The sequence below is a fragment of the Poecilia mexicana genome, unplaced genomic scaffold (genome assembly GCF_051168715.1).
Source record: "Poecilia mexicana isolate PSO_F unplaced genomic scaffold, ASM5116871v1 scaffold_7, whole genome shotgun sequence".
NCBI lineage: Eukaryota > Metazoa > Chordata > Actinopteri > Cyprinodontiformes > Poeciliidae > Poecilia > Poecilia mexicana.
Window position 1 is genome coordinate 21,765,163 of NW_028263376.1, and position 12,848 is coordinate 21,778,010.

Sequence of the window (12,848 nt, forward strand, 5' to 3'; positions counted from 1 at the left end):
TGAGCACAACCTAAAGTTTTAAATCAATGTAATGAGTGGCCCAGATACATCCCTAACTTACAAGTGAACATTTCATACAATCCAGTGTGACCGTCTGTGCTCGGCGCAGAAAAAGCACAGATAACAGAAGAATGCAATGCAAATAAACAGCAGTGATAATTTTGCTCTTACCTGCACATCTGGGTGGTTATAAATAGTCACTCTCTCAGGAAAAACCTTCACATCTTCAACCAACAAAAGCTCCAGTGTGGCAGAGACAGGTGTCAAAGGCTCATACTGTCCAGGAAAGCAAAGCATATTCAACCTGTTAGAATCTGACTTTCATTCACAAAAGCAAATTGTTTGCATATTGTTAATGCATTTACACAGTGATGCAAAGAATAAACACACTAATTTAGTAGCCTTTGGAATATTGCTGCTTTGTGTTACTGAATGACTAACCGACCCTTCAGCAGTCTGAAGGTCAAGTCCTGTCACGCCTTTGAAGCAAGTGTGCTTCTCCCAATTAACTCCCATTCAGAATAATGCATGTACTGTATATAAGGATCAAGTGTGATGAATTCAGTTTTCCACAGAGGGAGGATGGTGTATGTTACATTTGCAGTGACATCACTCTTGTTTTGCTTCTTTCAGCCGTCACATTTAAGCATCAACTGACTATTTGGGAGTGAAATATCAATGCTGAGTGCCGTCATCCAGCCGGGTAATTGCTACAGTTAATCAAAGTAGGTCATGCCATCGGTTCCAATTTTAGTTTCAAGCAACCAGACTATGTCTGGACATAATGGTATGGGTTTATGTGATATTATTTGGGTCATTCCTATAAAATATTAGTTACAATTCTGCTAATTCTGTAGTTCTGTAATTCTATTGCACATATATATTGCATATATATGTGCAATAGTCATGGTGTGCAAGTGCTGCAGCACTCTACCAAAAAAATATATATATGTGCCAGCCTGATTTATCTGGTGATTTAATTGGGCATTGCCTGTTCATTGTCTTCCTACGCAATTCCACTCGATTTTCATCTCCCTTCAGTGCTCTGTCTGGGCTTTCTTCCATTGAACACAATTTCTCTGGCTGAATCTCAACTGGGGCAATCGGCGAAGAGAAGTTGTGAACAATGTCATCGATTTTCTGCACACTTGTAGAATTGATGGTTGCTTACAGCACAGGCAATTTCCAGTAAGCTTCATAGAAAGTCAAAAACAGAAGTTGATTATGGTCCTGAATGTTACAAAGAGCAAAGCAGCAACTGTAAGTGAGATTAAGTTATGTTTCAGTCAAAATTATAGCAACATGTTACACAAATTTTTGTTGTGATCTTATAAAGAGGTTGTTGTACAGAACATGGAAGTAGATTTTTCTTACAGGACTGGGAACTTTGGCAACTTGTAGATGTGGAACCTGGTATCCAACCGCTGTCACAGTAATGGCAGCAATTCCTGTCTGTTGATGGACAAGAACTGTCTGACGTCCTGACCAGAAAAAATGAACCAGATTAAAAGCTATCACTCAAATTTCCTTTACAAATGGACTTGATGCATAGAAGGTATTTTCAAACCTGGACAATCATACGCCACTTAATAAAAAAGAAAAAGTTACCATGTAGCTTCATCTGTTTTTTGCTGTCTTCAAACAGTTGCAGGTCCATGGGCATAGTGGGCTCAATACTAGCCAGGGACCCCTTTGATGACTCCCACAAAATGTCTAAAGAGCTAAAGTTGTCAAATTTCCGTCCTTGTTGATCAAAAGCTGCCAAGTCCAACACTGGGTTCCGATAATTTGAAACAGGCACCTGACAAATGAGCACAAAAAAAACACCCAAAACATTAGAAGAAATTTTACAAATTTAGTTTTGAAAATGCAACATAAATCATTAGCAGTTTAACTGTTTGTTACAATAATCTATTGTTCTATCTAAACAACCTGTAAAAAATAAAAAATAAATAAATAAGACAACCTACTGATTAAAAGTTAGCATGCTAAACCATTTTTAAACCTCACGCACCACTTGTTTATTCTGCTGCATCAGAGGGCAGGCTAAGTCCAGCTGTGGACTGGTATAAACTGGAACCAGTGTGAGCCGTGATGGAGGTGCACAGACAAACTTGACCACTGCCGGCTCCACAGCTGGAAATGGATTGGTCACAGTGGCCTTGTTGCCCACCGTAATCTCCAACACCTAAACAATGAGAGGGTGACAGTTGAGATGACAAATATAATACGGCTAAAGAACAAAAAAATTTGTCTGATTTTGCTTAAAGAAATTTAGGTTGTTTTAGTGCCAAAAAGTAGAGAATCTGGGACTGCAATGATTTCCATCACCCTTACCTGTTCTCCCAGCACCCTGCAGGTTGCTCTAAGCCAGTGACGATTGCAGTTCTGACAGGAAGGACTAATCAGATCGAGGCTCACGCTGCTCTCATCCTCAGCTCGTGAAGAACAGAAGAACTTTGAGGGCTCTAAAACCCAAGGACGTGGTCCTCCCTCAAACAACATGTCTTTGGAGGATCCAAGCGTGACTACAGCCACAGACACAGGGTCAACCGCCTGAAAGATGACAAGATTTCATTAGTGAGTTCTGAAATTAAAAGAAGAAAAAAGGCCTTAAAATGAAGTTAGATTATTAGGGTGAGTGGATGAACAAACTTTCAAGATAACAGTGAAAATCCAAGAAATAGATCTTTAACTTTACAAAAACACAACCTAAAGAAAGTGTTTAATGGATGTTGCAGATCATTTTACTGTGAAAAGGAACTTTGATGGAAAACTGAAAACTTGAAAAACATGGCCCTGCTCATCACAAGAAGAAAATGGGTCAATCTTTAGCTGCCAGGGCAAAAATAAATGAAGCAACACTGCAAAGAAATCTGAAATATTTGAAGAATAACGCACCATTAACAAAAAATAAAACTGTAGAGCCCAAAAGAGATTCAAACATGTTAATGGTTAAAACTTTAGTGATGCACACTATATACTATAATTATATAAATATTGTGAAACAATTTATTCCCACTTCCTCAAACAATACTTAGTTCTTTATAATGTTAAATTATACAGCAACAATTAATTATTTTTACTTTAATGGGGTCTGCATTTCACTAAATAATTTTACAAAATTTGGAAAAGAATAAAATCTGAAAGGATTCAGGAACTCATTTTATTTCTTCTTAGACATGAAAGAATTTTTTTATTTGTTCATGAAGACAATATGTGGAACTAAAATAAGTCGAGAGAAAACAGCTCAACACATTTCTAGACTTTTTTTTCTACTGAGAAATTATAAATGAATAAAATAAAGAAAGACAAAAAAGCAAAACAAAACTGTTAAGATGATTTTCCAGCCTGAGGAAATCTCAGGCTGGCATATTACAGATTTTAATCAATCTGCAACATGCACAGATTGATTAAAATGCCATGGTCAAAGTTCATAATTAGCAAATTCCTGAAAGGATAAGATTGAAAGACTCACTCTGAGAGGGAGGTAGGCAGCAACAGTGATCTTGGCACTGAGATGCACATTGCCATGAGTGTAGCTGACAGTAAGCACCGTGTAGCCAGGAGTCAGGGCCTTGGCTTGCACTCCACTGCAGTGCTTCTGGCCAGGAGCCAGCCTCCCTGAGGAAGAACCAAACGCAGAGGGACAAGCCAAAGGATGAGATAATTTAAAATGACAACTTTAAATAGGAAAAAGACAATTGCTCTTCTGTAGTTGTCTCTCATCTCAAACGCGACAGAAATATCTGCAGCTCACTTTGCTGCTGGCAGCTTCAAGGAATGTTGTTCTGCTACTTTAAAAAACTAGATGGCTGCCACTTAAAAGATGACACACTTAGGGTGGATTATTTATAGAATTAAAATAGTAGAGAGAAAACTCTAGTGTATTGTCATTTTGTGGAAAATCCAAGAGTTTGCATTGCAAACATTTTATTATGAACTTTAACGACTTCATTCAGTTCAGGCAGAAATAAAACAAGGCAGCATAAATCACAACTGGCTGGTTAAAGGAGAAAAGAAAGAAAAAAGAAAGAAGAAAATCAGCCAATGCAATCAGTGCATCGTAACTTGGCACACTGCCTAGATTTACAAAATGTGCAAAAGAATGAAGAATCAAAAGTAAAGACACCCAGTCATGCAAGTTAAAATAGTATCTTTTCCTCAACACCAACTCTATTTGTTCTAACAGGCTCTTTACAATGTGCTTCTCTTTCGTTTTGCACTTCACATGAAGATCTGGCACAAACACCTCCGTTATTGTCCGACCTAGTCAAATCACCAAGACTCACCGTCTAACAGTTCAAACACTCCCTGGTTCTCCTCCTCGACCAGCAGATCAAAGTGGGAGCAGTCGCTCAACATGACTCGCTCCATCTCCAACTCCTCCAGCAAACCAAAGATCCGGAGGGGCAGTTCCAGATCTTGACCCAGGCGGGCTTCTACTGGACACGGAGCAAAGTCCATGGCAACAGGCTCAACAACATAAACCTGAGCAGGGAGAATGATAGAGGAAGATCAGTAACAGCAAATGTTTAATTGTAACTTCTACATTTTACTTTTCCATTTTGTTTGTCAAGTTACGATGGCAACATCTGAGTATTTTAGCATAATTTTGTGTGATGGAGCAAAGTAACATGCAATAGTGAAGTGGAGAGGCTTTTTGGCTGGATCGTTTTCAAAATGTTTTACAAGTTTGATATGAATTTGTAGTCAGCCCTCCAGAGGCGACACATTCACCAGTTTTGTTTCTGCAACCTTTGCGACAAAGTTACTGCATGACCAACAGATAAAAAAGTAATAAAAATCCAAATATTAGCCAACCTTTGTGCCACAATAATTTTGACGTGTCATTTTCAACCAACCTTCATCTGTCCGAAGTGAAGTGGGTTACGTAGATCATGAGCATAAATTACAGTGACACCAATGTCACTGACTGTGGTCATCACTCCTTTCACAGTCACTGTGGCCACATCTGTATTTGATGAAGTCCAGCTGAAATTTCCACTTCCACCAGTTGCCTGGAGTGAGCAACAGAGAATACCTCATCAGATGCAAACACACCACATTTCCTAATTTGATCTCACTCTCAGTCATGGTGCTAGTATGCCAAGAACAAAATAATTTAGAGTTTCCTTTTAAGTTTGAATAACTGGGCTTAATATTGTACCCTTTATTAGTTTGAAACCCCTCCGAGGAGCATGGCTGAAAGAGAATAATTACCTTTATTGTGTACTGATATGCTCCAACTTTTGGTTGCCATGGAAACGTGAGGATACTGGGAGTGAGGACTATAGGGTTATAAATTTCCACATCCTGTTCATTGTGCACCGGGTTGACGAGTGCATGGACTTTTCCATTCTGAAGCAGAACAGGGGACACAGGAAATGATCAGATTCAACAACACGAGGAGGAAGAACAGTGAGGAAGGTTAAAAACAAGGATGCGACGGTTCAAAACAACTCACTTCATCTTCAACAGCTGTTAGGGTAGCATCAATAAGAGTAAGACCGTCTTTGAGAGGTCTGACATGATGATATGATCCATTCACAGAAGACTCTAGGACCTCAAAATACTCTTTAGGGAAAACGGTGCTTATACGGACATTCTGCAACATCAAAATAAATTGTTCAACTTAGAAAACTGCTATATTTCTTAGTTTTGTTTTTCTTTTTTTTTTCAGACATGGAATCTCACCGATCTGCACTTACGTCAGAGAGGTAAATTTTGTTCCCAGACTTATCAAACACTTCAATAAGAATGTTGTACACTCTGCCTGTTTCAAGAACCCAGCTTTCTCCTGGATTAATTTTAAAACCTAAATACAGAGATAAAAAAAAGGTCAGCTAAAACTTTAAACAAGGAAATTAAAATATGTGTTAAAGCAGAAAGACGGACCGAGGTAGGCTGGCTCAACAACGTAGAGAGTGCTGTTGGGGAGACGAGAAACTCCTTGCATTCGAAGGCCTTTATGGAAGCAATTAAAGAAAATTTCCTCAGGTAGACATGAATGAGAGCTTCGGCTATGAAATGTATAATTATAATTGAGTGATAGAAAATTAGAGATGCATCGATCATACTATTCCTGGTCAATAGCAATCATATTCGCTTTAAGATCCAATCTCTTGCGATTGATTGGTACATCTTGATAAAAAAAAATGGCCCATTAAACCACTGCTACAACTTCAGCTGCTGGTGCATTTCATCAGAAGGATACTCTTGTGATCCAACACCACATTGATGTGTCCCATTTGAACTCCTGTAACTTTGGAGGTACTCTGATCAAGGGAGGCCACGCTGACAGCTGGGTCTCCATTGGGATCAACCACACTGTTCCTAAGGTGCAGTTCATACTGATCACAAGGCATTGTGAGCTCTGGAGAAACACACACAAACAGACCAAGATAGTGGATTTCAAACAGCATGACTTCACTTCACTTCAAAGTCTTTCAGCTTCAATTTCACTTGAACAACAAATCCATTTGTAAGTGGATCTAACACCAGGAACTGTACGGCATCATGAGTTTAAAGATAAAACCATGGTAGATATTCACACCTGTGATAGTGCCTTGTCTGATCTTGAGGACTCTGTATCTGATGGAAGTTCCTGCCATTAAGTAGACATCGTGTGCAGGGCTCAGCAGGATGTTCTCTAAAATCAGCAGTCTCACTTCAGCAGCACCCACATCCTGTGGCATGGGTACCATGGTGACAGAACAACAAAGCTTTAGTTTCCCGCGTCAGTAAACCAAATGAAACGGTTACAAGTTTCAAAAGTGTCCGAAAGAAGAAGAAGAAAAAAATCTAATGCAAATCAAATCACATGTGACAAAATTGTTTGCTATAAAATGGAGAAATAACACAATTTGACATTTAAAAGCTTTGTCAGCTTAACTACGACAGCTACAAATGATCTGAAAAGGCTGAAGAGCTTATTTGGTCTTCACTATAGCATTGCACAAGACCCTGCAATTGCGTTGCATTTTGCTATTTTTAAGAGTACATTTTAGTCCATCACAGAGGGACGAAGTAACAGAACTAAGAAAACAGAATAAATCGATCAGGTTTCTCCTGGCTGACAGCCATCTCCAGTTTTCTTTGAGGTCTGACCTGCCAATTTTTATCTACTCAAATTTATTTATTTTTCTACAGATAACACAAAAAAAGTCCTCCAGATTCTGTTAAATGTACAAAGCATATATTTTAAGCATGTTTAAAAGCATATGTCAGTTTACATATATATTAACTAAACTCTAAAAAGAGCATCATAGAACAAGCTGTTAGTTGAGACGGTTAAAGACCAGAGATGTTGGGAGTTCATAATTTTGATTCATGAATGCACCAATCAAAGAAAACCTGACAAATTACAATCTTTGATTGGTGCATGTCTAGTGAGAAACCCCATATGTTATTAGCAAGGGAAACAATTTCTCTGCAAAGTTATGAATAAAGCTTTTACCTTATACAGAGACTCTTGTATTTTGGCCTTTAACTTAGCATGTCCTGTTTTCAGTCCCGACACCAGAATGATGTCGCCTTGTTTGCCCACTCGCTCCATTTCAGTTATGTATCCAGGAGGAGTGTATGTGGATTCTGAGAATTTAAGCACCCTGAAGGTAACAAAGACAAAAAGCAATAAGCAACAAAGCCTCAACAGAGTAATTAAAATACAAAAGGTAATAACAGAAACAGCGTAATCATTCTAAAAATTGCTTTTGGGGACATTTGGTGGTCTGTGTAGCAGATTTTTAGAGGAGATGAGAAAAGAATTAACAAAAGAGAGATTACCGTAATGAATTGTAGGAGTCTGTGAATCCATTCACATCTACATCTTTCACTAAGGTCCAGTCAAACACCAAACCGGCAAGGGTAGAGAAGGTATTTCCTACAAAAAGGAAAGGGAAAAAAAAAAAAAACCTTATACTGCAACCTAATAAAAAAACATAAAACAAGAGGTATCCAAAAACTGATCAGGAACTGAGAATATTTACAAATAAAAGTTTTCAATCGCACTGCCAGGCCAGAGGTGCCTTCATTTTAGTTGATAATAAATTAAAAATCGTTTTGTCTGAAACAAAACTGGGAGGGATTTAATTAAACAGCGCGTTGCAATCATTTGCAATCTGCTCTGTTTGAAGAGTCTGAGATGGACTCTTACGCCAAAGCAAACAGAGCACCACACCCTGCAGCCACCATCAGCAAGTATCAGGCTGCAGCCACAGCTCATTAAACGAAGTGTGGCTGTCCTAAATGGAACAAGTCACACAGAACAAACAGCTACTTCACTGTGGCAGCCTTTATGAGACGAAAGAGCTGCCTGCAGCCAGCCCCCTCTGAAGAGATCTCAAAGCAACGAATGAGTAGCGTGATGACAGATCCTTATTATTGGAGAGCTGAGTTATTACAACATCTATTTTTTTGGGTCACACCTGCTCAAGGCAGGGTATTTACTTATTTAGAACCCCATTAGCTTTTAATTAGACAGCTGATCTACTGCAATAAGTTAGGTCAGTGTGCCACCTTCTGAATCCAGTGCATGAATTCTGAGCGCCAGTGGAGAGTCTTCAAGATGCAGCTCTCTGGTGGTGGAGACAATCTGAATCTCACTGATGATGTCAACGATGGCGTCGCAGCGGAGCACCTGTCCAGAGACTGCCAATGGATGAGTAAGAAAAAGGGTTACAATAAAGGAAGGATAGTTAATGACAAATATATGCAAATGACTAGCAGGAAGTTATCGCTCTGGGGCTTCCTTTAGGTGCTGGGAGGACTCTCGGTGCTTATCACTGTATTCAAATGTTGTGGCCATTTGGAACAGCTATAGGGGTTTCATGGGAGAGATAAAATGTGTAAATATGATACAGATGAGTAATTTTATCCCACATTCAGACTTAGTTACTTTGATTTGTTTTATAGACTTGCTCACAGGGTGTGTGGCAGCAGATGGTATTACAGCAGCACAAGAGGAACAATAAAAAACGGGGGGGAAAAATCTAATTCCTCTTTGGTTGACTGAGTTCAACCTCTTTAATGCAAAAGACCGGGTACCATGGACAATTCAATGTTCAATAAACAGTTAAATTACAACTACATGTGACTTTCTGATAAACTACAGTGAGAGAAAAATTTGCTTGACCTACAAAACAGCTGCAGAGTTACTGGAAAAAAAGTCCATCAGGGTGAGGATATTTTCTCAAAATGCAGCTATCGATATTAGAGACAACACAATGGGACATATAGTGTTGACAAATATGTCCCATAATTGTCAACACAATTTTCATTTATTTGAACAACTTGGCAGTGTTAATGCCACTCAAAAGGGATCTAAACCTTGCTTTCTTTCATACATTGCAATTTAAAATGGCATTGTTGTACTTACCAACATCTTCAGCAAAAATGATGCTGGTCAGCCTGGTGGGCTGAGTGGACAGAGCCTGCAGGACAGCCTTCCGAGAGCAGCCTCTGTCAGCATCCTCTTCCACAGGCTGGATGCTTGCAACCTCAGGTCTAGTGGAAGACCTGGACAACAAACGCCACAAAAATACTGACTATACAGGTATCTGGATGTCACACAATTTCAATTTATAGTAACCATAATGATCCGCATCCCTGGTGTCCGTTTAGAATGAGTAGTCTACAAGCTAATCAACTAACAGCATGCACTTCATCAAATTTAGGAAAAATCAGACAAAGGTTAGGGACATGTTTTGATGCATGAATGAGGGTAATATTGTAATCCTTTTGAATTGTTCAAAACTACTGGTTTCTTAAATACACAGTAGCTCATTTTCTCCATGAGTTAATCTAACTTGATTAACAGGAAATAAAAAATTAGTGCATCTGCACATTTTAGGGACTGAAATTAAAGACTTTTTCACCTTTAAAGAACGTCATGGTTAAAATCTAAGGCCTGCATTAATTACATGACATGAGAAGTTAATAATTTAATAATATAATAATAATTTAATAATTATATCTGATATTGCAAGACATAATTGCAAGACCCTTTGATTTTAATTCCCATTACCTACATGGTTTTGAAGTAAACATCTCAAATGACTTACTATTACTATGAATTTGTCTTATTGGTTAGCCTTAACAACCAAGCTCCAATCAAAGATGAAGGGTGTCACAGTTAAATTCAAGGTGTCTGGTTTGCAGTTAAACTAACTACTCTATAGTTAAACAAATAGTAACAGAAATGTCTGACATAAAGAACTGTAGTATAAGAAAAATAAAATTAATACATAATGAAATACCTGCTTATGATTTTAACATGTCGAATGACAAAGTTTCTGTTCATTTTTACATTTAATTGTTCAATTATATACATATTTACAAATATGTGTATAATTTTATTTATTAAAAGTACACATTACAATTGTGTTTTTAACTATCACACATTTATTTGATAAATTATGTATGTGCAGAATTATGGCACTTCTGGTCCTCAGTACAAAGAATGAATGAATGACAAAATTTAAGACATAATTAAATAAAGAAATTTCACCTACACCTATAAAAAATCTAGTTTTTTTTTTTTTTTTTTTTTACGTTTTATGACTTTTATAGTTCCTCCTAAAAACGTCTGACGTGACCAAGAAAACGTCATCTGTCCATTTTTAGTTTAAATACCATCAACAACAATTACTATAATAAACTTTTATTTAGACAAGAGAAACTAGCGACTTAAAAACAAACACAAGTCACATTTGACCCCCAGTGAAAACTGACAGAAGGGGACTTAATTCTGGGAAAAAAGATGCAATATTACCATATTAAAACAATCTTTTGACATTCAGTACGGCTGGACTCTTACAGCAAACCACTGTACTGTATATGGGAGTTCGCGTGACTTCTCTTGCTAGGTAATACAACACCTCCATGCCCCACAAAGCGGGCCCCCGTCAAACCCTCAGTTTCACTCACCATCTGTAGCAGCCTTCAGTCGTTTCCAGTGTGAAGTTAATTTTTGTACTTCTAGCAAGTGGTAGCAAAACTTTGGGAATATTTAATTTTGACGAAGCGTATACTCGCGTGACGGTTATAAAAAATAACACAACAAATTTTAACAGACTCATTTCCGACTCCGGAGATTTATTATGAGCCAAGGGACGGGTCGAATGAATGGGATATTTACGAGCTTAACTTTTTTTGTCTCATCAAGTTTAATATTTTAAACGTTAGGGTTGATATCGGAGCAGTGTAACAAACGTTTCTGTGAGTTAGCATAGCCAGCAGTTTAGCTAATGCTCAACTCAAACGCACGCCGTCTTCCTGTCCTGTTTCACTTTGACACTTTAGTTACCACACATGATGATAAAGATAACAGTGGCAAACTCCTCTGGCGCTGTTATTTGGCTCCGTCGTTGTCTTTATACTCGAAAATAAGTTAGAAATCAAGCGACTATAATTTGAAAATCGCTACAGCAGAATAACACAACCGGATAACAAACAATAGCGTAAAATCTGCATGTTTTGTACAATACCCGCCATTAGCAATAATTGGACTTCCAGTGAGCATGCCGGGAGAGAGGTGACGTCACTACATGAGAGGGTGGGTACGATATTTCTTAAAGGTACAGTCAGAAAAAGATTAGTTTTAGAAACGGAGAAAAAGCAAATTTGTGTATTTTATGTGTGATATGTATACACTTACACACTCTGTCTCACACACAAACACCTACAATTGTTTTGTTGCTGTTGTTGTGGGTAAACAAAAGCTAAGCTGATGTGAAAATGAGCATTTCATGGTTAACTTCATAGTATGGGCCTGCATTGGCTCCAGTGGTAACAGGTGGCCGTGGCCCTGGGAGCTTCTGATTCAAATACCTTTCTTTCGCAGTAATAAATGGGGTTTGCGTCAGGAGGGCATCTCCCATTAAACATCTACCAAGTGTGTGTGCACGCAGCCATGGGGATGGGGAGACAGCTGCTATGGCAACTCCGTGGAGGGAGGAGACCAATAACTACAACATAGTAATAAATTGCTTTGGCTGAGAATTGACAGCATCTGATGGTTTTAATGTTCTTCAAGTTAAGAAGCCATATTTTTGTTGAAATCCCAAGCATCTGCAGAAAAAGGGCTTCTACTGCGTGCATTATTAATCCACAGTTATGTTGTGCGTAATGTTTACCAAGCTTAGACATAATAAACAGCAGAGCTAATTATTTTATCTTTAAATGGTTATCCTTCAGCAGCCATTAAGTTGAGCATCTAGAAATTGCAGATAATTTTAATTGTTTAAGCTGCATAAGAGACAGTCAGGCAAAAATGTTTGGCAACCATGTGTATCCAATATGACAGCAATAAAAGGAGGCCTTTTTGATGGATACATACTTTTCATGACCCCGGATATTTGAACTTTCCATCCCTGTCATTCTGCTTCATGCAGTAAGACAAACTATTTTACACAAAATCAATCTTAAGCTTAATAAGCTTATTTGTTCAAGTCGAAACTGCAAAGGCACCATCTATCCCCCCAATGCCCTGCAAGGATAAGAACATGTAGACAGTGAACGGACAGATGGATCAAGCTGAATTAAACTGAAATAATTTAGAGCAAATTGAACTAATTAGAACAGGACTGGATTCTTTTAACATTAATTACATCAAATTTAACTAAATTTGATTCTGCTTTGAAATAGTAAATGCAACTCCAAGTGAATCATTATTTTCTAACAAAAAAATCTAAACCGATTATCGTAGTGTAGAACATCTTGTGTACTTATGTAAATAAGAAAACCCATACTCTTGTCTTAATTGTGCTGTTAGCTAATATGTATTTTGTTTTTGTCTTGCCATCAGTTCAACAGAGATACTAAAAAAAGGTGTATTCCTGTATTGC

At 38.0% G+C, this 12,848-nt stretch overlaps 1 protein-coding gene across 1 annotated transcript in view; it reads right to left on the minus strand.

Moving 5' to 3' along the window:
- nup210 (nucleoporin 210) overlaps nucleotides 1-11,516 on the minus strand; it is a 32,668-nt gene extending 21,152 nt beyond the window's left edge. The window contains exons 1-19 of the mRNA XM_014997148.2: nucleotides 10,930-11,516; nucleotides 9,380-9,519; nucleotides 8,521-8,652; nucleotides 7,789-7,885; nucleotides 7,460-7,610; nucleotides 6,557-6,689; nucleotides 6,218-6,376; nucleotides 5,899-5,967; nucleotides 5,712-5,818; nucleotides 5,468-5,608; nucleotides 5,224-5,361; nucleotides 4,866-5,021; nucleotides 4,293-4,491; nucleotides 3,479-3,624; nucleotides 2,338-2,556; nucleotides 2,015-2,188; nucleotides 1,609-1,801; nucleotides 1,375-1,481; nucleotides 172-276 (exon numbers count right to left, since the gene is read on the minus strand). Of these exons, the coding sequence (XP_014852634.2) occupies nucleotides 172-276; nucleotides 1,375-1,481; nucleotides 1,609-1,801; nucleotides 2,015-2,188; nucleotides 2,338-2,556; nucleotides 3,479-3,624; nucleotides 4,293-4,491; nucleotides 4,866-5,021; nucleotides 5,224-5,361; nucleotides 5,468-5,608; nucleotides 5,712-5,818; nucleotides 5,899-5,967; nucleotides 6,218-6,376; nucleotides 6,557-6,689; nucleotides 7,460-7,610; nucleotides 7,789-7,885; nucleotides 8,521-8,652; nucleotides 9,380-9,519; nucleotides 10,930-11,081 (2,718 nt within the window). The 5' untranslated portion in view covers nucleotides 11,082-11,516. The remainder of the gene's footprint in view (nucleotides 1-171; nucleotides 277-1,374; nucleotides 1,482-1,608; nucleotides 1,802-2,014; nucleotides 2,189-2,337; nucleotides 2,557-3,478; nucleotides 3,625-4,292; nucleotides 4,492-4,865; nucleotides 5,022-5,223; nucleotides 5,362-5,467; nucleotides 5,609-5,711; nucleotides 5,819-5,898; nucleotides 5,968-6,217; nucleotides 6,377-6,556; nucleotides 6,690-7,459; nucleotides 7,611-7,788; nucleotides 7,886-8,520; nucleotides 8,653-9,379; nucleotides 9,520-10,929) is intronic.
- Nucleotides 11,517-12,848: the final 1,332 nt, after the last annotated feature.